The sequence below is a fragment of the Heptranchias perlo genome, chromosome 12 (assembly GCF_035084215.1).
Source record: "Heptranchias perlo isolate sHepPer1 chromosome 12, sHepPer1.hap1, whole genome shotgun sequence".
NCBI classification, from domain to species: Eukaryota; Metazoa; Chordata; class Chondrichthyes; order Hexanchiformes; family Hexanchidae; genus Heptranchias; species Heptranchias perlo.
The window spans coordinates 385284-410708 of NC_090336.1; the positions used below are offsets into that span (position 1 = coordinate 385284).

The 25425-nt window shown below is 52.6% G+C and overlaps 1 protein-coding gene across 1 annotated transcript in view; it reads left to right on the plus strand.

Annotated features, from left to right (window-relative positions):
* Positions 1 to 1793: 1793 nt before the first annotated feature.
* The window catches only part of LOC137328109 (cytosolic carboxypeptidase 2-like), a 112989-nt gene continuing 89357 nt past the window's right edge, over positions 1794 to 25425 (plus strand). Inside the window, exons 1-3 of the mRNA XM_067994289.1 lie at positions 1794 to 1833; positions 1940 to 2125; positions 24700 to 24807. Of these exons, the coding sequence (XP_067850390.1) occupies positions 1794 to 1833; positions 1940 to 2125; positions 24700 to 24807 (334 nt within the window). The remainder of the gene's footprint in view (positions 1834 to 1939; positions 2126 to 24699; positions 24808 to 25425) is intronic.

Sequence of the window (25425 nt, forward strand, 5' to 3'; positions counted from 1 at the left end):
TGTGTGTTGGGGGGGTGGGGGTCAGTGTGTACGTGTTGGGGGTGGGGGTCAGTGAGTACGTGTTGGGGGGGTCAGTGAGTGCGTGTTGGGGGGGGGTCAGTGAGTGTGTGTTGGGGGGGTGGGGGTCAGTGAGTGCGTGTTGGGGGTGGGGGTCAGTGAGTGCGTGTTGGGGGTGGGGGTCAGTGAGTGCGTGTTGGGGGGGTGGGGGTCAGTGTGTACGTGTTTGGGGGGGTGGGGGTCGGTGAGTGCGTGTTGGGGGGGTGGGGGTCTGTGTGTACGTGTTTGGGGGGGTGGGGGTCGGTGAGTGCGTGTTGGGGGGGTGGGGGTCTGTGTGTACGTGTTGGGGGTGGGGGTCAGTGAGAGCGGGTTGGGGGGGTGGGGGTCAGTGTGTACGTGTTTGGGGGGGTGGGGGTCGGTGAGTGCGTGTTGCGGGGGTGGGGGTCTGTGTGTACGTGTTGGGGGTGGGGGTCAGTGAGTGCGGGTTGGGGGGGTGGGGGTCAGTGTGTACGTGTTTGGGGGGGGGTCCGTGAGTGCGTGTTGGCGGTGGGGGTCAGTGAGTGCGTGTTGGGGGTGGGGGTCAGTGAGTGCGTGTTGGGGGGAGTGGGGGTCAGTGTGTACGTGTTTGGGGGGGGGTCCGTGAGTGCGTGTTGGGGGTGGGGGTCAGTGAGTGCGTGTTGGGGGTGGGGGTCAGTGAGTGCGTGTTGGGGGGGTGGGGGTCAGTGTGTACGTGTTTGGGGGGGGGTCAGTGAGTGCGTGTTGGGGGGGTGGGGGTCAGTGAGTGCGTGTTGGGGGGGTGGGGGTCAGTGTGTACGTGTTTGGGGGGGGGTCAGTGAGTGCGTGTTGGGGGGGTGGCGGTCAGTGAGTGCATGTTGGGGGTGTCAGTGAGTGTGTGTGTGGGTGGTCAGTGAGTGTGTGTGGGGTGAGTGAGTGTGTGTAGGGTCAGTGAGTGTGTGGGGGGGGTCAGTGAGTGAGTGTGGGGGGGTCAGTGAGTGTGTGGGGAGGTCAGTGAGTGTGTGTGGGGTGAGTGAGTGTGTGTAGGGTCAGTGAGTGTGTGTGTAGGGTCAGTGAGTGTGTGTGTGGGGTCAGTGAGTGTGTGTGTGGGGTCAGTGAGTGTGTGTGTGGGGTCAGTGAGTGTGTGTGGGGGGTCAGTGAGTGTGTGTGTGGGGTCAGTGAGTGTGTGTGGGGTCAGTGAGTGTGTGTGTGGGGTCAGTGAGTGTGTGTGGGGGGTCAGTGAGTGTGTGTGGGGTCAGTGAGTGAGTGTGTGGGGGGGGTCAGTGATTGTGTGTGTTGGGGGATAGTGAGTGTGTGTGCGTTGGGGGATAGTGAGTGTGTGTGGGTGGGGGGGTGAGTAAGTGTGCATGGGGTCAGATAGTGTGTGGGGGTCAGTGATTGTGTGGGGCATCAGTGAGTGTGTGTGGGGCATCAGTGAGTGTGTGTGGGGGGTTAGTGAATGTCTGTGGGGCGTCAGTGACTGTGGGGTGGTCAGTGAGTTTGTGAGGGGTCAGTTACTGAGTGTGTGTGGGTTGAGTGAGTGTGTGTTGTGGGGGTGTAAGTGAGTGTGTGTGGGTTCAGTGAGTGAGTGTGTGGTGTCTAACCACGTCCTGATTTGATAAGTGTGCGAGGAGGTTTGATGAGTGTGCGAGGAGGCTCAGCGTGTGTGGGGAGGGGGGTCAATGTGAGAGAAAGCAGTGAACCTGTATGTATTGGGAAGGTGCCAGAGCAAGACTGGTATTATGATAGTGGCACATGTACCACGTGTTTAAGTGTGTGTGCATGTATTGTGTGCCAATTAAATGTCTAGTAGCCTGTACGTGCAGGGATTATTTCAGCCCCGTATGTGTGCCCTGTATTGTGAGCACTGGCTGTGTGTATCAGCGATAGAACAATTGAAATTGTGCAAACATTGGTGTCTAAAGCACTTTTCCTTTAAACTGTTCAGATTCCTTCATCAACGAGCATCAGTTATTAAGGACCAGACAGGTGGTGTTTGATTACCACGCCGGGAAGCACATCCCCCGCCTACGGGAACCCCTCAGCCTCTACGCTGTAGCAACGAACGGCCCACAGCAGACCCCGCGGTGGCCGATAGAATGCAACGTCATCAAGGAACAAATCCGCCACATCGGTGAGGGGGGGGGGGGGGAGCACAGGGCGGGAGAGTTCCACGGGATAGTATTTGGGAGCAGAGCTGTGCAGACCCGACCGCGGCTCTGTCGGGATTTCTCAGACACTTGTGTCCATCACTGGGTTTGGGAAACTTCCTTCAGTTGATTTCAGTCATGGAGTGTGCTCCAGTTCTGCTCGAAAAAGAGGATAGCATGCCGGAAATCCCAAGAAAACTTATATTGAATCGGGGACAGGGACTCGATAAAATTAACATAAGTAAAGCAACTGTAATGAAGAAAATAATAGCACTAAAGAGTGACAAATCCCCAGGACCAGATGGTTTCCATCCCAGGGTTTTAAAGGAAGTAGGTGAGCACATTGCAGATGCCCTAACTATAATCTTTCAAAGTTCTCTAGATTCAGGAACTGTCCCTCTAGATTGGAAAATTGCACATGTCACTCCGCTTTTTAAGATAGGAGAGAGAGGGAAACCGGGGAATTATAGACCAGTTAGCCGAACATCTGTTGTGGGGAAAATGCTGGAGTCTATAATTAAGGATAGGGTGACTGAACACCTCAAGAATTTTCAGTTAATCAGAGAGAGCCAGCATGGATTTGTGAAAGGTAGGTCGTGCCTGACAAACCTGATTGAATTTTTTGAAGAGGTGACTAAAGTAGTGGACAGGGGAATGTCAATGGATGTTATTTATATGGACTTCCAGAAGGCATTTGATAAGGTCCCACATAAGAGACTGTTAGCTAAGATAGAAGCCCATGGAATCGAGGGAAAAGTACGGACTTGGTTAGGAAGTTGGCTGAGCGAAAGGCGACAGAGAGTAGGGATAATGGGTAGGTACTCACATTGGCAGGATGTGACTAGTGGAGTCCCGCAGGGATCTGTCTTGGGGCCTCAATTATTCACAATATTTATTAACGACTTCGATGAAGGCATAGAAAGTCTCATGTCTAAGTTTGCCGATGACACAAAGATTGGTGGCATTGTAAGCAGTGTAGATGAAAACATAAAATTACAAAGCGATATTGATAGATTAGGTGAATGGGCAAAACTGTGGCAAATGGAATTCAATGTAGACAAATGTGAGGTCATCCACTTTGGACCAAAAAAGGATAGAACAGGGTACTTTCTAAATGGTAAAGTTAAAAACAGTGGATGTCCAAAGGGACTTGGGGGTTCAGGTACATAGATCATTGAAGTGTCATGAACAAGTGCAGAAAATAATCAAGAAGGCAAATGGAATGCTGGCCTTTATATCTAGAGGACTGGAGTACGAGGGGGCAGAAGTTATGCTGCAGCTATACAAAACCCTGGTTAGACCGCACCTGGAGTACTGTGAGCAGTTCTGGGCACCGCACCTTCGGAAGGACATATTGGCCTTGGAGGGAGTGCAGCGTAGGTTTACTAGAATGATACCCGGACTTCAAGGGTTAAGTTACGAGGAGAGATGACACAAATTGGGGTTGTATTCTCTAGAGTTTCGAAGGTTAAGGGGTGATCTGATCGAAGTTTATAAGATATTACGGGGAACAGATAGGGTGGATAGAGAGAAACTATTTCCGCTGGTTGGGGATTTTAGGGGTAGGGGGCACAGTCTAAAAATTAGAGCCAGGCCTTTCAGGAGCGAGATTAGAAAACATTTCTACACACAAAGGGTAGTAGAAGTTTGGAACTCTCTTCCACAAACGGCAATTGATACTAGCTCAATTGCTAAATTTAAATGTGAGATAGATAGCTTTTTGGCAACCAAAGGTATTAAGGGATATGGGCCAAAGGCAGGTATATGGAGTTAGATCACAGATCTTATCAAATGGCGAAGCAGGCACGTGGGGCTGAATGGCCTACTCCTGTTCCTATGTTCCTATGCTCACGTTGTCCACGTGAAAGATGATGGGCTCGCCGAGTGTAATTTCTCATGTGATCCTCATGTATCCATCACTAATACATCCTCCCACTCCCCCCCAGAGTCCTGCCGACCGGTGTGAGGTTGGGTATTTTTACAGTATATGTTTATCTTGGTTGGGTGTTTAGATAGTGTGTAGCTGTGAGTCTTGGTGCCTGGATACTGTGTGAATGTCAGGTTGGGTGTTTGGATAGTGTGTGAGTGTAAGTTTGGGTGTTTGGATAGTGTGTGAGTGTAAGTTTGGGTGTTTGGATAGTGTGTGAGTGTGAGGTTGGGTGATTGGATAGTGTGTGAGTGTAAGTTTGGGTGTTTGGATAGTGTGTGAGTGTAAGTTTGGGTGTTTGGATAGTGTGTGTAGCTGTTAGTTTGGGTGTTTGGATAGTGTGTGAGTGTAAGTTTGGGTGTTTGGATAGTGTGTGAGTGTAAGTTTGGGTGTTTGGATAGTGTGTGAGTGTGAGGTTGGGTGATTGGATAGTGTGTGAGTGTAAGTTTGGGTGTTTGGATAGTGTGTGAGTGTAAGTTTGGGTGATTGGATAGTGTGTGAGTGTAAGTTTGGGTGATTGGATAGTGTGTGAGTGTGAGGTTGGGTGATTGGATAGTGTGTGAGTGTAAGTTTGGGTGTTTGGATAGTGTGTGAGTGTAAGTTTGGGTGTTTGGATAGTGTGTGAGTGTAAGTTTGGGTGATTGGATAGTGTGTGAGTGTGAGGTTGGGTGATTGGATAGTGTGTGAGTGTAAGTTTGGGTGTTTGGATAGTGTGTGAGTGTAAGTTTGGGTGATTGGATAGTGTGTGAGTGTAAGTTTGGGTGTTTGGATAGTGTGTGAGTGTAAGTTTGGGTGTTTGGATAGTGTGTGAGTGTAAGTTTGGGTGATTGGATAGTGTGTGAGTGTGAGGTTGGGTGATTGGATAGTGTGTGAGTGTAAGTTTGGGTGTTTGGATAGTGTGTGAGTGTAAGTTTGGGTGATTGGATAGTGTGTGAGTGTGAGGTTGGGTGATTGGATAGTGTGTGAGTGTGAGGTTGGGTGATTGGATAGTGTGTGAGTGTGAGGTTGGGTGATTGGATAGTGTGTGAGTGTAAGTTTGGGTGTTTGGATAGTGTGTGAGTGTGAGGTTGGGTGATTGGATAGTGTGTGAGTGTAAGTTTGGGTGTTTGGATAGTGTGTGAGTGTGAGGTTGGGTGATTGGATAGTGTGTGAGTGTAAGTTTGGGTGTTTGGATAGTGTGTGAGTGTGAGGTTGGGTGATTGGATAGTGTGTGAGTGTAAGTTTGGGTGTTTGGATAGTGTGTGAGTGTAAGTTTGGGTGTTTGGATAGTGTGTGAGTGTGAGGTTGGGTGATTGGATAGTGTGTGAGTGTAAGTTTGGGTGTTTGGATAGTGTGTGAGTGTAAGTTTGGGTGATTGGATAGTGTGTGAGTGTGAGGTTGGGTGATTGGATAGTGTGTGAGTGTGAGGTTGGGTGATTGGATAGTGTGTGAGTGTAAGTTTGGGTGTTTGGATAGTGTGTGAGTGTAAGTTTGGGTGATTGGATAGTGTGTGAGTGTGAGGTTGGGTGATTGGATAGTGTGTGAGTGTAAGTTTGGGTGTTTGGATAGTGTGTGAGTGTAAGTTTGGGTGTTTGGATAGTGTGTGAGTGTAAGTTTGGGTGTTTGGATAGTGTGTGAGTGTAAGTTTGGGTGATTGGATAGTGTGTGAGTGTGAGGTTGGGTGATTGGATAGTGTGTGAGTGTGAGGTTGGGTGATTGGATAGTGTGTGAGTGTAAGTTTGGGTGTTTGGATAGTGTGTGAGTGTAAGTTTGGGTGTTTGGATAGTGTGTGAGTGTAAGTTTGGGTGATTGGATAGTGTGTGAGTGTAAGTTTGGGTGATTGGATAGTGTGTGAGTGTGAGGTTGGGTGATTGGATAGTGTGTGAGTGTAAGTTTTGGTGTTTGGATAGTGTGTGAGTGTAAGTTTTGGTGTTTGGATAGTGTGTGAGTGTAAGTTTGGGTGTTTGGATAGTGTGTGAGTGTGAGGCTGGGTGATTGGATAGTGTGTGAGTGTGAGGTTGGGTGATTGGATAGTGTGTGAGTGTAAGTTTGGGTGTTTGGATAGTGTGTGAGTGTAAGTTTTGGTGTTTGGATAGTGTGTGAGTGTAAGTTTGGGTGTTTGGATAGTGTGTGAGTGTGAGGTTGGGTGATTGGATAGTGTGTGAGTGTGAGGTTGGGTGATTGGATAGTGTGTGAGTGTAAGTTTGGGTGTTTGGATAGTGTGTGAGTGTAAGTTTGGGTGATTGGATAGTGTGTGAGTGTGAGGTTGGGTGATTGGATAATGTGTGAGTGTAAGTTTGGGTGTTTGGATAGTGTGTGAGTGTAAGTTTTGGTGTTTGGATAGTATGTGAGTGTGAGGTCAGGTGTTTGGATAGTGTGTGAGTGTAAGTTTTGGTGTTTGGATAGTATGTGAGTGTGAGGTCAGGTGTTTGGATAATGTGTCGGCATTCTGATATTGTTTTGGTGTGAGGTTGGATGTTTGGATAGTGTGAGTGTGTGGTTGGGTGTTTTGATTGTGTGTCTGTGAGTTTGGGTGTTTGAGTAGTGTGTGTGTAAGGTTGGGTGTTTCAATAGTGTGTAAAGGTGTGAGCTTAGGTGTTTCGATAGTGTGTGAGTCTGAGGTTGGTTATTTCGATATTGTGTAGATGGGAAGTTGGGTGTCTGGATAATGTGTGAGTTTGAGGTTGGGTGTGTGGATAGTGTGTAGGTGTGAGGTTGGGTGTTTCAATAGTGTGAGGTTGGTTGTTTGGATAGTGTGTGTGAGGTTGGGTGTTTGGATAGTGTGCAGTTGTGAGGTGTGTTTGGGTGTTTGGATAGAATGTGAGTGTGAGACTGGGTGTTAGCATAGAATGTAGGTGTGAGGTTGGGTGTTTTGATAGCGTGTAGGTGTGAGCTGGGTGTTTCAATTGTGTGTGAGTGTGAGTTTGGGTGTTTGGATAGTGTGTATAGGCGAGAGTTTGGGTATTTCGATAGTGTGTGATTGTGAGTTTGAGTGTTTAGATAGAGTGTGAGGTTGGATGTTTCGATAGTGTAGGTGTGAGGTTGGGTGTTTGGATAGTGTGAGTGTGAAGTTTGGTGTTTCGATAGTGTGAATCCGAGATTGCGCATTCTGATGGAGTGTAGGCTGAATTTGGGTGTTTGGATAGTGTGTGAGTGTGATGTTGGGTGTTTCGATAGGGTGTGAGTGTGAGGTGTAAGGTTGGGTGTTTGGATAGTGTGTGAGGTTGGGTGTTTTCATGGTGTGTGAGTGTGAGTTTGGATGTTTGGATAGTGTGTGAGTGTGAGGTTGGGTGATTGGATAGTGTGTGAGTGTGAGGTTGGGTGATTGGATAGTGTGTGAGTGTGAGTTAGGGTGTTTGGATAGTGCGTAAATATGAGTTTGGGTGGTTAGATCATGTGTGAGTGTGAGGTTGGGTGTTTGGATAATGTGTGAGGGTGGGGTTGGGTGTTTCAATAATGTGTGAGTGTGGGGTTGGGTGTTTGGATAGTGTGTGAGTGTGGGGTTGGGTGTTTGGATAGTGTGTGAGTGTGGGGTTGGGTGTTTGGATAGTGTGTGAGTGTGGGGTTGGGTGATTGGATAGTGTGTGAGTGTGGGGTTGGGTGTTTGGATAGTGTGTGAGTGTGGGGTTGGGTGTTTCGATAATGTGTGAGGGTGGGGTTGGGTGTTTGGATAGTGTGTGAGTGTGGGGTTGGGTGTTTCGATAATGTGTGAGGGTGGGGTTGGGTATTTGGATAGTGTGTAAGTTTGGGTGTTTGGAAAGTGTGAGTGTGAGGTCGGATGTTTGGATAGTGTGTATCTGAGGTTGGGTGTTTGGATAGTGTGTGAGTGTGGGGTTGGGTGTTTCGATAATGTGTGAGGGTGGGGTTGGGTATTTGGATAGTGTGTGAGGGTGGGTGTTTGGAAAGTGTGAGTGTGAGGTCGGATGTTTGGATAGTGTGTATCTGAGGTTGGGTGTTTGGATAGTGTGTGAGTGAGAGGTTGGGTGTTTGGATAGTGTGTGAGTGAGAGGTTGGGTGTTTGGATAGTGTGTGAGTGTGAGGTTGGGTGTTTGGATAGAGTATGAGTGTGAGGTTGGGTGTTTGGATAGTGTGTATCTGAGGTTGGGTGTTTGGATAGTGTGTGAGTGTGAGGTTGGGTGTTTGGATAGTGTGTGAGTGAGAGGTTGGGTGTTTGGATAGTGTGTGAGTGTGAGGTTGGGTGTTTGGATAGTGTGTGAGTGAGAGGTTGGGTGTTTGGATAGTGTGAGTGTGAGGTTGGGTGTTTGGATAGTGTGAGTGTGAGGTTGGGTGTTTGGATAGTGTGTGAGTGTGAGGTTGGGTGTTTGGATAGTGTGAGTGTGGGGTTGGGTGTTTGGATAGTGTGTGAGTGAGAGGTTGGGTGTTTGGATAGTGTGTGAGTGAGAGGTTGGGTGTTTGGATAGTGTGTGAGTGTGAGGTTGGGTGTTTGGATAGTGTGTGAGTGTGAGGTTGGGTGTTTGGATAGTGTGAGTGTGAGGTTGGGTGTTTGGATAGTGTGTGAGTGAGAGGTTGGGTGTTTGGATAGTGTGTGAGTGTGAGGTTGGGTGTTTGGATAGAGTATGAGTGTGAGGTTGGGTGTTTGGATAGTGTGTGAGTGTGGGGTTGGGTGTTTGGATAGTGTGTGAGTGTGAGGTTGGGTGTTTGGATAGAGTGTGAGTGTGAGGTTGGGTGTTTGGATAGTGTGTGAGTGTGGGGTTGGGTGTTTGGATAGTGTGTGAGTGTGAGGTTGGCTGTTTCGATTGTGTTATAGTGTGAGGTTGGGTGTTTTGGTAGTGTGAGTAGAGGTCATGTGTTTGGATGGTTTGTGAGTGTGAGTTTGGGTGTTTGGATAGCATGTAGGTGTGAGTTTGGGTGTTTTGATAGTGTGTGAATGTGAGTGGGTGTTTGGATACTGTGTGATTGTGAGTTTGGATATTTGGATAATGTGTGAGGGTGAGTTTGGGTGTTTGGATAGTGTGTAGGTGTGAGTTTGGGTGTTTGGATAGTGTGTGAGTGTGAGCGGGTGTTTGGATAGTGTGTAGGTGTGAGTTTGGGTAGTGTGTGAATGTGAATTTTGGTGTTTTTAAAGTATGTGTATGTGAGGCTGAGTGTTTGGATAGTGTGTGATTGTGAGGTTGGATGTTTGGATAGCATGTGAGTGTGAGGTTGGATGTTTGGATCATGTGTGAGTGAGAGGTTGGGTGTTTCCATACTGTGTAAGCGTGAGGTTGGGTATTTGAATCGTGTGGGAGTGTAAGGTTGTTTGTTTGAATAGTGTGTGAGTGTGAGATTGGATGTTTTGACCTCTCCGCCTGTCTACCTCTTCATTTCTCTATTCTCCAGCTGTCTACGTCTCCGGCTCTCTACCGCACTAATCCTCTCTGCCTCTCTGCCTTTCCCTCCTCCTTTGAGACGTTCCTTAAAACCTACCTCTTTGACCAGGCTTTTGGTCACCTGTCCTAATATCCCCTTATGTGGCTCAGTGTCAAATTTTGTTTGACAGTCGCTCCTGTGAAGCACCTTGGGATGTTTTACTAGGTTAAAGGTGCTGTATAAATGCAACTTATCGTCGTTGTTGTTATAATATTTAAATCAGGCTCCCACGAGGCAGTTGGGAGCCTGATTTAAATTTAATGCTGGCCGGCCGGGTTTCCCAGGGCTTGGGAAAACCGGCAGCTAAATGTAGGCGGGAGCAGTAGAATCCAGCAGATAAGTGCTTTTCCAGCACTGTCTGTGGGCCAGGAGGAGCAGAAGGAGGGGGTCGGCAGATCACGGGTCAGAAGGAGGGGGTCGGCAGATCACGGGTCAGAAGGAGGGGGTCGGCAGATCACGGGTCAGAAGGAGGGGGTCGGCAGATCACGGGTCAGAAGGAGGGGGTCGGCAGATCGCGGGTCAGAAGGAGGGGGTCGGCAGATCACGGGTCAGAAGGAGGGGTCGGGAGATCGCGGGTCAGAATAGGGGTCGGCAGATCGCGGGTCAGAAGGAGGGGTCGGCAGATCACTGGTCAGAAGAGGGGTCGGCAGATCGCGGGTCAGAAGGAGGGGTCGGGAGATCGCGGGTCAGAAGAGGGGTCGGCAGATCGCGGGTCAGAAGGAGGGGTCGGCAGATCACTGGTCAGAAGAGGGGTCGGCAGATCGCGGGTCAGAAGAGGGGATCGGCAGATCACGGGTCAGAAGAGGGGTCGGCAGATCGTGGGTCAGAAGAGGGGATCGGCAGATCACTGGTCAGAAGAGGGGATCGGCAGATCACTGGTCAGAAGAGGGGTCGGCAGATCACTGGTCAGAAGAGGGGATCGGCAGATCACTGGTCAGAAGAGGGGATCGGCAGATCGCGGGTCAGAAGGAGGGGGTCGGCAGATCACGGGTCAGAAGGAGGGGGTCGGCAGATCGCGGGTCAGAAGGAGGGGTCGGCAGATCACGGGTCAGAAGGAGGGGGTCGGCAGATCACGGGTCAGAAGGAGGGGGTCGGCAGATCGCGGGTCAGAAGGAGGGGTCGGGAGATCGCGGGTCAGAAGGAGGGGGTCGGCAGATCGCGGACCCTCAAGCAAACCTGCTGATAGCAGACTCTCCTCGCTGCCACAATTGGCTATCACCTCTCCCCAATCACGCGATCCTGAGCCTTCTGACCAGTGATCTACCGACCCCTCTTCTGACCAGTGATCTGACGACCCCTCTTCTGACCCGTGATCTGGCGACCCCTCCTTCTGACCCGCGATCTGGCGACCCCTCCTTCTGACCCGTGATCTGCCGATCCCCTCTTCTGACCCGTGATCTACCGACCCCTCTTCTGACCAGTGATCTGCCGACCCCTCTTCTGACCCGTGATCTACCAACCCCTCTTCTGACCCGTGATCTACCGACCCCTCTTCTGACCAGTGATCTGCCGACCCCTCCTTCTGACCCGCGATCTGCCGACCCCTCCTTCTGACCCATGATCTGCCGATCCCCTCTTCTGACCCGTGATCTGCCGACCCCCTCCTTCTGACCCGCGATCTGCCGACCCCCTCCTTCTGACCCGCGATCTGCCGACCCCCTCCTTCTGACCCGTGATCTGCCGACCCCCTCCTTCTGACCCGTGATCTGCCGACCCCCTCCTTCTGACCCGCGATCTGCCGATCCCCTCTTCTGACCAGTGATCTGCCGATCCACTCTTCTGACCCGTGATCAGCCGACCCCCTCCTTCTGACCCGCGATCTGCCGATCCCCTCTTCTGACCAGTGATCTGCCGATCCCCTCTTCTGACCCGCGATCTGCCGACCCCTCTTCTGACCAGTGATCTGCCGACCCCTCCTTCTGACCCGCGATCTGCCGACCCCTCCTTCTGACCCGCGATCTGCCGACCCCCTCCTTCTGACCCGCGATCTGCCGACCCCCTCCTTCTGACCCGCGATCTGCCGACCCCCTCCTTCTGACCCGTGATCTGCCGACCCCCTCCTTCTGACCCGTGATCTGCCGACCCCTCTTCTGACCCACGATCTGCCGATCCCCTCTTCTGACCCGTGATCTGCCGACCCCCTCCTTCTGACCCGTGATCTGCCGACCCCCTCCTTCTGACCCGTGATCTGCCGACCCCTCTTCTGACCCGTGATCTACCGACCCCTCTTCTGACCAGTGATCTGACGACCCCTCTTCTGACCCGTGATCTACCGACCCCTCTTCTGACAAGTGATCTGCCGACCCCTCCTTCTGACCCGCGATCTGGCGACCCCTCCTTCTGACCCGTGATCTGCCGATCCCCTCTTCTGACCCGTGATCTACCGACCCCTCTTCTGACCAGTGATCTGCCGACCCCTCTTCTGACCCGTGATCTACCAACCCCTCTTCTGACCCGTGATCTACCCATCCCTCTTCTGACCAGTGATCTGCCGACCCCTCCTTCTGACCCGCGATCTGCCGACCCCTCCTTCTGACCCGTGATCTGCCGATCCCCTCTTCTGACCCGTGATCTGCCGACCCCCTCCTTCTGACCCGCGATCTGCCGACCCCCTCCTTCTGACCCGCGATCTGCCGACCCCCTCCTTCTGACCCGTGATCTGCCGACCCCCTCCTTCTGACCCGTGATCTGCCGACCCCCTCCTTCTGACCCGCGATCTGCCGATCCCCTCTTCTGACCAGTGATCTGCCGATCCCCTCTTCTGACCCGCGATCTGCCGACCCCTCTTCTGACCAGTGATCTGCCGACCCCTCCTTCTGACCCGGCGATCTGCCGACCCCTCCTTCTGACCCGCGATCTGCCGACCCCCTCCTTCTGACCCGCGATCTGCCGACCCCCTCCTTCTGACCCCGCGATCTGCCGACCCCCTCCTTCTGACCCGCGATCTGCCGACCCCCTCCTTCTGACCCGTGATCTGCCGACCCCTCTTCTGACCCACGATCTGCCGACCCCCTCCTTCTGACCCGCCATCTGCCGACCCCTCCTTCTGACCCGTGATCTGCCGACCCCCTCCTTCTGACCCACGATCTGCCGACCCCCTCCTTCTGACCCGTGATCTGCCAACCCCCTCCTTCTGACCCGTGATCTGCCGACCCCCTCCTTCTGACCCGTGATCTGCCGACCCCCTCCTTCTGACCCGTGATCTGCCGACCCCTATTCTGACCCGCGATCTCCCGACCCCTCCTTCTGACCCGCGATCTGCCGACCCCCTCCTTCTGACCCGTGATCTGCCGACCCCCTCCTTCTGACCCGTGATCTGCCGACCCCCTCCTTCTGACCCGTGATCTGCCGATCCCCTCTTCTGACCCGTGATCTGCCGATCCCCTCTTCTGACCAGTGATCTGCCGATCCCCTCCTTCTGACCCACGATCTGCCGATCCCCTCTTCTGACCCGTGATCTGCAGACCCCTCCTTCTGACCCACGATCTGCCGATCCCCTCTTCTGACCCGTGATCTACCGATCCCCTCTTCTGACCCGTGATCTGCCGACCCCCTCTTCTGACCCGTGATCTGCCGACCCCCTCTTCTGACCCGTGATCTGCCGACCCCCTCTTCTGACCCGTGATCTGCCGACCCCTCTTCTGACCCGCGAACTGCCGACCCCTCCTTCTGACCCGTGATCTGCCGACCCCCTCTTCTGACCCAAGAACTGCCGACCCCTCTTCTGACCCACGATCTGCCGACCCCCTCCTTCTGACCCGCGAACTGCCGACCCCTCTTCTGACCCGCCATCTGCCGACCCCTCCTTCTGACCCGTGATCTGCCGACCCCCTCTTCTGACCCGCGAACTGCCGACCCCTCTTCTGACCCGCGATCTGCCGACCCCCTCCTTCTGACCCGCGAACTGCCGACCCCTCTTCTGACCCGCCATCTGCCGACCCCTCCTTCTGACCCGTGATCTGCCGACCCCTCTTCTGACCCACGATCTGCCGACCCCCTCCTTCTGACCCACCATCTGCCGACCCCTCCTTCTGACCCGCGAACTGCCGACCCCTCCTTCTGACCCGCCATCTGCCGACCCCTCCTTCTGACCCACGATCTGCCGATCCCCTTTTCTGACCAGTGATCTACCGATCCCCTCTTCTGACCCACGATCTACCGAACCCCTCTTCTGACCAGTGATCTACCGATCCCCTCTTCTGACCAGTGATCTGCCGACCCCCTCTTCTGACCCACGATCAACCGATCCCCTCTTCTGACCAGTGATCTACCGACCCCTCCTTCTGACCCGCCATCTGCCGACCCCTCCTTCTGACCCGCCATCTGCCGACCCCTCCTTCTGACCCGTGAACTGCCGACCCCTCCTTCTGACCCGTGAACTGCCGACCCCTCCTTCTGACCCGCGATCTGCCGATCCCCTCTTCTGACCCGTGATCTGCCGACCCCCTCTTCTGACCCGTGATCTGCCGACCCCCTCTTCTGACCTGTGATCTGCCGACCCCTCCTTCTGACCCGCAATCTGCCAACCCCTCCTTCTGAACCGTGATCTGCCGACCCCCTCTTCTGACCCGCGATCTGCCAACCCCTCCTTCTGACCCGTGATCTCCCGATCCCTCCTTCTGACACGTGATCTGCCGACCCCCTCTTCTGACCCGTGATCTGCCGACCCCCTCTTCTGACCCGTGATCTGCCGACCCCCTCTTCTGACCCGTGATCTGCCGACCCCTCCTTCTGACCCGTGATCTGCCGACCCCTCCTTCTGACCCGTTATCTGCCGACCCCTCCTTCTGACCCGTGATCTACCGATCCCCTCTTCTGACCAGTGATCTGCCGACCCCCTCTTCTGACCCGTGATCTGCCGACCCCCTCTTCTGACCCGCGAACTGCCGACCCCTCCTTCTGACCCGCCATCTGCCGACCCCTCCTTCTGACCCGTGATCTGCCGACCCCCTCTTCTGACCCGCGAACTGCCGACCCCTCTTCTGACCCACAATCTGCCGACCCCCTCCTTCTGACCCGCGAACTGCCGACCCCTCTTCTGACCCGTGATCTCCCGATCCCTCCTTCTGACACGTGATCTGCCGACCCCCTCTTCTGACCCGTGATCTGCCGACCCCCTCTTCTGACCCGTGATCTGCCGACCCCCTCTTCTGACCCGTGATCTGCCGACCCCTCCTTCTGACCCGTGATCTGCCGACCCCTCCTTCTGACCCGTTATCTGCCGACCCCTCCTTCTGACCCGTGATCTACCGATCCCCTCTTCTGACCAGTGATCTGCCGACCCCCTCTTCTGACCCGTGATCTGCCGACCCCCTCTTCTGACCAGTGATCTGCCGACCCCCTCTTCTGACCCGCGAACTGCCGACCCCTCCTTCTGACCCGTGATCTGCCGACCCCCTCTTCTGACCCGCGATCTGCCGACCCCCTCTTCTGACCAGTGATCTGCCGACCCCTCTTCTGACCCGCCATCTGCCGACCCCTCCTTCTGACCCGTGATCTGCCGACCCCCTCTTCTGACCCGCGAACTGCCGACCCCTCTTCTGACCCACAATCTGCCGACCCCCTCCTTCTGACCCGCGAACTGCCGACCCCTCTTCTGACCCGCCATCTGCCGACCCCTCCTTCTGACCCGCGATCTGCCGACCCCTCTTCTGACCCACGATCTGCCGACCCCCTCCTTCTGACCCACCATCTGCCGACCCCTCCTTCTGACCCGCGAACTGCCGACCCCTCCCTCTGACCCGCCATCTGCCGACCCCTCCTTCTGACCCACCATCTGCCGACCCCTCCTTCTGACCCGCGAACTGCCGACCCCTCCTTCTGACCCGCCATCTGCCGACCCCTCCTTCTGACCCACGATCTGCCGATCCCCTTTTCTGACCAGTGATCTACCGATCCCCTCTTCTGACCCACGATCTACCGAACCCCTCTTCTGACCAGTGATCTACCGATCCCCTCTTCTGACCAGTGATCTGCCGACCCCCTCTTCTGACCCACGATCAACCGATCCCCTCTTCTGACCAGTGATCTACCGACCCCTCCTTCTGACCCGCCATCTGCCGACCCCTCCTTCTGACCCGCCATCTGCCGACCCCTCCTTCTGACCCGTGAACTGCCGACCCCTCCTTCTGACCCGTGAACTGCCGACCCCTCCTTCTGACCCGCGATCTGCCGATCCCCTCTTCTGACCAGTGATCTGCCGATCCCCTCTTCTGACCCGCGATCTGCCGATCCCCTCTTCTGACCCGCGATCTGCCGACCCCTCCTTCTGACCCACGATCTGCCGACCCCTCTTCTGACCCGTGATCTGCCGACCCCCTCTTCTGACCCGTGATCTGCCGACCCCCTCTTCTGACCTGTGATCTGCCGACCCCTCCTTCTGACCCGCAATCTGCCAACCCCTCCTTCTGAACCGTGATCTGCCGACCCCCTCTTCTGACCCGCGATCTGCCAACCCCTCCTTCTGACCCGTGATCTGCCGATCCCTCCTTCTGACCCGTGATCTGCCGACCCCCTCTTCTGACCCGTGATCTGCCGACCCCCTCTTCTGACCAGTGATCTGCCGACCCCCTCTTCTGACCCGCGAACTGCCGACCCCCTCTTCTGACCAGTGATCTGCCGACCCCCTCTTCTGACCCGCGAACTGCCGACCCCTCCTTCTGACCCGTGATCTGCCGACCCCCTCTTCTGACCCGCGAACTGCCGACCCCTCTTCTGACCCACGATATGCCGACCCCCTCCTTCTGACCCGCGAACTGCCGACCCCTCTTCTGACCCGCCATCTGCCGACCCCTCCTTCTGACCCGTGATCTGCCGACCCCCTCTTCTGACCCGCGAACTGCCGACCCCTCTTCTGACCCACGATCTGCCGACCCCCTCCTTCTGACCCGCGAACTGCCGACCCCTCTTCTGACCCGCCATCTGCCGACCCCTCCTTCTGACCCGCGATCAGCCGACCCCTCTTCTGACCCACGATCTGCCGACCCCCTCCTTCTGACCCACCATCTGCCGACCCCTCCTTCTGACCCGCGAACTGCCGACCCCTCCTTCTGACCCGCCATCTGCCGACCCCTCCTTCTGACCCGCCATCTGCCGACCCCTCCTTCTGACCCGCGAACTGCCGACCCCTCCTTCTGACCCGCCATCTGCCGACCCCTCCTTCTGACCCACGATCTGCCGATCCCCTTTTCTGACCAGTGATCTACCGATCCCCTCTTCTGACCCACGATCTACCGAACCCCTCTTCTGACCAGTGATCTACCGATCCCCTCTTCTGACCAGTGATCTGCTGACCCCCTCTTCTGACCCACGATCTACCGATCCCCTCTTCTGACCAGTGATCTACCGACCCCTCCTTCTGACCCGCCATCTGCCGACCCCTCCTTCTGACCCGCCATCTGCCGACCCCTCCTTCTGACCCGTGACCTGCCGACCCCTCCTTCTGACCCGTGAACTGCCGACCCCTCCTTCTGACCCGCGATCTGCCGATCCCCTCTTCTGACCAGTGATCTGCCGATCCCCTCTTCTGACCCGCGATCTGCCGATCCCCTCTTCTGACCCGCGATCTGCCGACCCCTCCTTCTGACCCGTGATCTGCCGACCCCCTCTTCTGACCCGTGATCTGCCGACCCCCTCTTCTGACCTGTGATCTGCCGACCCCGCCTTCTGACCCGCAATCTGCCGACCCCTCCTTCTGAACCGTGATCTGCCGACCCCCTCTTCTGACCCGCGATCTGCCAACCCCTCCTTCTGACCCGTGATCTGCCGATCCCTCCTTCTGACCCGTGATCTGCCGACCCCCTCTTCTGACCCGTGATCTGCCGACCCCCTCTTCTGACCCGTGATCTGCCGACCCCTCCTTCTGACCCGTGATCTGTCGACCCCTCCTTCTGACCCGTTGTCTGCCGACCCCTCCTTCTGACCCGTGATCTGCCGACCCCCTCTTCTGACCCGTGATCTGCCGACCCCTCCTTCTGACCCGTGATCTGCCGACCCCTCCTTCTGACCCGTGATCTGCCGACCCCCTCTTCTGACCCGTGATCTGCCGACCCCTCCTTCTGACCCGTTATCTGCCGACCCCTCCTTCTGACCCGTGATCTGCCGACCCCTCCTTCTGACCCGTGATCTGCCGACCCCTCTTCTGACCCGTGATCTGCCGACCCCCTCTTCTGACCCGTGATCTGCCGACCCCTCCTTCTGACCCGTGATCTGCCGACCCCTCCTTCTGACCCGTGATCTGCCGACCCCTCCTTCTGACCCGTGATCTGTTGACCCCCTCTTCTGACCCGTGATCTGCCGACCCCCTCTTCTGACCCACGATCTTTCCCGATTGCCAGGGATCGTCTCCAGCAGTTCGCAGCTACGGCCTTCTACCACAGGCTTTCTCTGTAGGAAACTGAATTAAAAAATTATAATGAGGTCCTGCCGTTTGTTTGTAGAAACTGCACCATCATACAGTGAGTTAATGTCCTAGAGTGCAATGGTGCGATATGTTAACTGGAGCAGGGTGCAAGTTATGGATAGACTTTGGGCTTCACAGGGAATTGAGCTGCTGAGGATAGAGAAGTGTGGCACAAGAGAGTATTGAAAGGCCCTAAGGTTTTCACCACTCTATCGAAGGGTATGAAGGAGATCCAGATGTTATGATTCAGCCATTGAGCTAGGAGAGGCTGAGGACTGTCAACAGCATCCTGTACAACCTTTGTGTAGTGGAACAACTCTATGTGCTTTGCAACCGAAGAGTGGAAAGGTGCACACTGAACAGGAATTGTGAGAGTGAGTGGAAGTGACCAAAGACAGGTTCTCTGGAGGCGTTTTTAGATGGGGAGAGAGGTAGTATGGAGGAAGGGGTTGTGGGAGAGTTCCAGAGGGTAGGGCTGGCATGGGGAAGGCCTTGCCCATCAATGAATGGGAGTGGGGTCCATACAGTGTGTGAGCGTGAGGCTGGGTGTTTAGATATAGTGTGAGTGTGAGATTGGGTGTTTCGATTGTGCTATAGTATGAGGTTGGGTGTTTGGGTGGGATGAGTTCTAGATGAGCTGGAGTTTGGGTGGGTGGGGGGAGTTTTGATGAGCTGCAGTTTGGGTAGGTGGGGGGAGTTCTAGATAAGTTAGAGTTTGGGTGGGTGGGGGAGTTCAAGATGAGCTGGAGTTTGGGTGGAGGAGTTCTAGATGAGCTGGAGTTTGGGTGGGTGGGGGGAGTTTTGATGAGCTGGAGTTTGGGTGGGTGAGGGGAGTTTTGATGAGCTGCAGTTTGGGTGGGTGGGGGGAGTTCTAGATAAGGTAGAGTTTGGGTGGGTGGGGGAGTTCAAGATGAGCTGGAGTTTGGGTGGGGAGTTCTAGATGAGCTGGAGTTTGGGTGGGGGAGTTCTAGATGAGCTGGGGTTTGGGTGGGGGAGTTCTAGATGAGTTGGAGATTGGGTGGGGGAGTTCTAGATTATTTGAAGTTTGGGTGGGGGAGTTCTAGCTGAGTTGCAGTTGGGTGCGGGGGAGTTCTAGAAGAGTTGGAATTTGGATGGGGGAATTTTATATGAGTTGAAATTTGGGTGGGTGGGGGAGTTCTAGTTGAGTTGGAGTTTGGGTGGGTGGAGAGCTAGATGATTTGGAGTTTGGGTGGGAGAGTTCTAGATGAGCTGGAGTTTGGGTGGGGGAGTTCGAGATGAGTAGGAGTTTGGGTGGGGGGTTCTCGATGAGTTAGAGGTTGGGGTGTAGTTCCAGATGAGTCGTATTTTTTATGGGGGGAGTTATAGATGCGCAGGAGTTTGAGTAGGGGGAATTCCAGATGAGTTGGAGTTTGGGTGGGGGAGTTCTAGTCGTGTTGGCGTTTGGGTGCGGGGAGCTCTAAATGAATTGAAGTTTGGGTGGGGGAGTTCTAAACAAGTTGAAGTTTGTGTGGGGGAGTTCGAGACAAGTTAGAGTTTGGGTGGGGGGAGTTCAAGATAACTTGGAGTTTGGGTGTGGGAGTTCTAGATGAGTTGACTTTTGGGTGGTAGTGTTCCAGATGAGTTGGTGTTACATAGAAACATAGAAAATAGGAGTAAGAGTAGGCCATTTGGGCCTGCTCCGCCATTCAAAATGATCATGGCTGATCGTCTAACTAAGTACCCTGTTCCTGCTTTTTCCCCATATCCCTTGATCCCTTTAGCATTAAGAAATAGCTGTTGAACAATTACTTTGCGTCAGCATTTACAGTCGAAAAAGAGGATAGCATGCCGGAAATCCCAAGAAAACTTATATTGAATTGGGGACAGGGACTCGATAAAATTAACATAAGTAAAGCAACAGTAATGAAGAAAATAATAGCACTAAAGAGTGACAAATCCCCAGGACCAGATGGTTTCCATCCCAGGGTTTTAAAGGAAGTAGGTGAGCACATTGCGGATGCCCTAACTATAATCTTTCAAAGTTCTCTAGATTCAGGATCTGCACATGTCACTCCGCTTTTTAAGAAAGGAGAGAGAGGGAAACCAGGGAATTATAGACCAGTTAGCCTAACATCTGTTGTGGGGAAAATGCTGGAGTCTATAATTAAGGATAGGGTGACTGAACACCTCGAGAATTTTCAGTTAATCAGAGAGAGCCAGCATGGATTTGTGAAAGGTAGGTCGTGCCTGACAAACCTGATTGAATTTTTTGAAGAGGTGACTAAAGTAGTGGACAGGGGAATGTCAATGGATGTTATTTATATGGACTTCCAGAAGGCATTTGATAAGGTCCCACATAAGAGACTGTTAGCTAAGATAGAAGCCCATGGAATCGAGGGAAAAGTACGGACTTGGTTAGGAAGTTGGCTGAGCGAAAGGCAACAGAGAGTAGGGATAATGGGTAGGTACTCACATTGGCAGGATGTGACTAGTGGAGTCCCGCAGGGATCTGTCTTAGGGCCTCAATTATTCAGAATATTTATTAACGACTTAAATGAAGGCATAGAAAGTCTCATATCTAAGTTTGCCAAAGATTGGTGGCATTGTAAGCAGTGTAGATGAAAACATAAAATTACAAAGCGATATTGATAGATTAGGTGAATGGGCAAAACTGTGGCAAATGGAATTCAATGTAGACAAATGAGAGGTCATCCACTTTGGATCAAAAAAGGATAGAACATGGTACTTTCTAAATGGTAAAGTTAAAAACTGTGGATGTCCAAACGGACTTGCGGGTTCAGGTACATAGATCATTGAAGTGTCATGAACAGGTGCAGAAGATAATCAAGAAGGCAAATGGAATGCTGGCCTTTATATCCAGAGGACTGGAGTACAAGGGGGCAGAAGTTATGCTGCAGCTATACAAAACCCTGGTTAGACCGCACCTGGAGTACTGTGAGCAGTTCTGGGCACCGCACCTTCGGAAGGACATATTGGCCTTGGAGGGAGTGCAGCGTAGGTTTACTAGAATGATACCCGGACTTCAAGGGTTAAGTTACGAGGAGAGATGACACAAATTGGGGTTGTATTCTCTGGAGTTTCGAAGGTTAAGGGGTGATCTGATCGAAGTTTATAAGATATTAAGGGGAACAGATAGGGTGGATAGAGAGAAACTATTTCCGCTGGTTGGAGATTTTAGGAGTAGGGGGCACAGTCTAAAAATTAGAGCCAGATCTTTCAGGAGCGAGATTAGAAAACAATTCTACACACAAAGGGTTGTAGAAGTTTGGAACTCTCTTCCGCAAACGGCAATTGATACTAGCTCAATTGCTAAATTTAAATGTGAGATAGATAGCTTTTTGGCAACCAAAGGTATTAAGGGATATGGGCCAAAGGCAGGTATATGGAGTTAGATCATAGATCAGCCATGATCTTATCAAATGGCGGAGCAGGCACGAGGGGCTGAATGGCCTACTCCTGTTCCTATGTTCCTATCTCCTTCTTGAATACATCTAATGACTTGGCCTCCACTGACTTATGTGGTAGAGAATTCCACAGATTCACCACCCTCTGAGTGAAGAAATTTCTCCTCATCTCAGTTCTAAATGGCATACCCAGTATCCTGAGACTGTGACCCTTGGTTCTGGACTCCCCAGCCATCGGGAACACCCTCCCTGCATCTAGTCTGTCTAGTCCTGATAGAATTTTATGTTTCGATGAGATCAGCTCTCATTCTTCTAAACTCTAGTGAATATAGGCCTAGTCGACCCAATCTCTCCTCATACGTCACTCCTGCCATCCCAGCAATCAGCCTGGTAAACCTTCGTTGCACTCCCTTCATGGCAAGGACATCCTTCCTCAGATAAGGAGACCAAAACTGCACACAACACTCCAGATGATGGTCTCACCAAGGCCCTGTACAATTGAAGTCAGACATCCCTGTTCCTGTACTCAAATCCTCTTGCAATGAACGCCAACATACCGTTCGCCTTCCTAATTGCTTGCTGCACCTGAATGCTCGCTTTCAGCGACTGGTGTACAAGGACACCCAGGTCTCGTTGCACCTCCCCTTTTCCCAATCTATCTCCATTCGGATAATAATCTGTCTTCCTGTTTTTACAACCAAAGTGGATAACCTCACATTTACCCACGTTATACTGCATCTGCCATATTCTTGCCCACTCACCCAACTTGTCTAAATCACATTGGAGCCTCTTTGCATCCTCCTCACAGCTCACATTCCACCCCAGCTTTGTGTTGTCTGCAAACTTGGAAATGTTACATTCCGTTCCCTCATCCAAATCATTGATATATATTGTGAATAGCTGGGGCCCAATATTGATCCCTGCGGTACCCCACGAGTCACTGCCTGCCACCCAGAAAAAGACCCGTTTATTCTTACTCTCTGTTTCCTGTCTGTCAACCAATTCTCAATCCATGCCAGTATATTCCCCCCAATCCCATGTGCTTTAATTTTGCACACTAACCTCTTGTGTGGGACCTTATCAAAAGCCTTCTGAAAATCCAAATACACCACATCCACTGGTTCTCCCCTATCTATTCTACTAGTTACATCCTCAAAAAACTCCAGTTGATTTGTTAAGCATGATTTCCCTTTCATAAACCCATGCTGACTTTGTCCAATCCCGTTAATGCCTTCCAAGTGTTCTGTTATCACATCCTTTATAATAGACTCTAGCATTTTCCCCATTACTGATGTTTGGGTTGGGGGAGTTCTAGATGAGTTGGAGTTTGGGTGGGAGAGTTCTAGATGAGTTGAAGTTTGGGTGGGGAAGTTCCAGGTGAATTCGAGTTTGGGTGGGGGGAGTTCTAGATAAGTTAGAGTTTGGGTGGGTGGGGGAGTTCCAGATAAGCTAGAGTTGGATGGGGTGAGTTCTAGATGAGTTAGTGTTTGGATGGGTGGAGTTCTAGACGAGTTGGAGTTTGGGTGGGGGTAGTTCTAGATAAGCTGGAGTTTGTGTGAGTGTGAAAGTTCTGGATGAGTTGGAGTTTGGATGCGGGAATTCTGGATAAGCTGGAGTTTGTGCGGGGGAGATCTGGGCGAGTTGGAGCTTGGGTGTGGGAGTTCTAGTTGTTTTGGAGCTTGGGTCGTGGAGTTCTGGTTGAGCTGGAGTTTGTGTAGGGGGAGTTCTCGATGACTTGATGTTTGGGTGGGTGAGGGAGTTCCAGATGAGTTGGAGTTTGTGTGGGGGATGGTCTAGATGAGTTGGAGTTTGGGTGGGGAAGTTCCAGGTCAATTCGAGTTTGGGTGGTGGGAGTTCTAGATCAGTCAGAGTTTGGGAGGGGAAAGTCATAGATGAGTTGGAGTTTGGGTGGGGAAGTTCCAGGTGAATTCGAGTTTGGAGTTTGGGTGGTGGGCATTCTAAATCAGTCAGAGTTTGGGTGGGTGGAGTTCTGGATGAGTTGGAGTTTGGGTGGGTGGAGTTATAGATGAGTTGGAGTTTGGGTGGGTGGAGTTATAGATGAGTTGGAGTTTGGGTGGGTGGAGTTATAGATGAGTTGGAGTTTGGGTGAGTGGAGTTTTAGATGAGTTGGAGTTTGGGTGAGTGGAGTTTTAGATGAGTTGGAGTTTGGGTGAGTGGAGTTATAGATGAGTTGGAGTTTGGGTGGGTGGAGTTATAGATGAGTTGGAGTTTGGGTGGGTGGAGTTATAGATGAGTTGGAGTTTGGGTGGGTGGAGTTATAGATGAGTTGGAGTTTGGGTGAGTGGAGTTTTAGATGAGTTGGAGTTTGGGTGAGTGGAGTTATAGATGAGTTGGAGTTTGGGTGGGTGGAGTTTTAGATGAGTTGGAGTTTGGGTGGGTGGAGTTATAGATGAGTTGGAGTTTGGGTGGGTGGAGTTTTAGATGAGTTGGAGTTTGGGTGGGTGGAGTTTTAGATGAGTTGGAGTTTGGGTGGGTGGAGTTTTAGATGAGTTGGAGTTTGGGTGGGTGGAGTTATAGATGAGTTGGAGTTTGGGTGGGTGGAGTTTTAGATGAGTTGGAGTTTGGGTGGGTGGAGTTTTAGATGAGTTGGAGTTTGGGTGGGTGGAGTTTTAGATGAGTTGGAGTTTGGGTGGGTGGAGTTTTAGATGAGTTGGAGTTTGGGTGGGTGGAGTTATAAATGAGTTGGATTTGGGTGGGTGGAGTTTTAGATGAGTTGGAGTTTGGGTGGGTGGAGTTTTAGATGAGTTGGAGTTTGGGTGGGTGGAGTTCTAGATGAGTTGGAGTTTGGGTGGGTGGAGTTCTAGATGAGTTGGAGTTTGGGTGGGGCAAATTCTAGATGTTTTGGGGTTTGGGCGATGGGGGGAGGTCTAGATAAGCTGGAGTTTGGGTGGTGTGAGTTCTAGATGTGTTGGGGTTTAGGTGCGGGGTGTCCTAGATGAGTTGTAATTTGGTTGGGGTGGAATAACGGAGGCTGGCAAGGAATAGATTAGCGGTGTGAGCCTGGAAGCATTAATGAGGGTTTCAGCAAAGGAAAGTGAGATAAGGATGGGGGGATGGGTGATGGGTTGGAACGAGTCTCAATGAGGGAGTGGAGGGGGTTCTGAGGCTCAGCTTAGGGCCGAGCAGGGCGCAGAGGTTCAGCCTGAAGAAGCAGCAGTGGGGCTAGGGGTCATTATTTCTGAAGAGAAAGAAACAAGGTGACTTTTGTCTTGCCAATGTTTGGTCTCAATGTAGAGGAATCAACAACAAAAGATTGGATGGTGAACAACAGATGCCACTGATGAGGAGAAGGAACAGAGTGGGAGAGGGGACAGAGCCTGGGGTTGGGGGGCAGTGTTGATGGGAAAAGAGCACAGATCTGTGCCCATCTGTTCTTCGGATTATGATATCCATGTATTTCCTTGAGTGATGTCTCTTTTATTTCATTTCTCTGGTCCTGCATGTGATTGAATGCCAATTTTTTTTCTTTTGCAGAATGGAACCCCCCAGTGCCGGAGAGGCTGTACCAACCCAGCTTGCAGGAGCACATGCCCGTCTATGTAGGGGAGAATGGAAGGAACGTGGTGTACTGTATTGATGCAGGTAATCACCACCCCGGCTGCCTCAGACCATGATCCCCATTGGCTGCAGCCACCTGTGGATGCCTGTCTGATTCCCAGCTGTGTGCCTGGCATTCCTAGATACGCCCAGGGTTCAGATCTCACCATGGGCTGGTTTTGTGTTTGCAACTAAGGTCTTCTTTTTGTTTACTCAGCAAAATATTAGCAGTCTCATGCCTTGGGGAGTTTCTCTATTGCTCGCTGTTGGTGTTTGGGAGCAAAACTGGGAATCTGGAGGAAAGCGATCCTGGAGTTAGATGAAATCCTGATGGGTGAGACGCCCCCTGTTCCCTGATCTCAGGGTGAGCTGCTCTCTGTTCACTGATCTCAGGGTGAGATGCTCTCTGTTCCCTGATCTCAGGGTGAGCTGCTCTCTGTTCACTGATCTCAGGGTGAGATGCTCTCTGTTCACTGATCTCAGGGTGAGCTGCTCTCTGTTCACTGATCTCAGGGTGAGCTGCTCTCTGTTCCTGATCTCAGGGTGAGCTGCTCTCTGTTCACTGATCTCAGGGTGAGCTGCTCTCTGTTCCTGATCTCAGGGTGAGCTGCTCTCTGTTCACAGATCTCAGGGTGAGATGCTCTCTGTTCACTGATCTCAGGG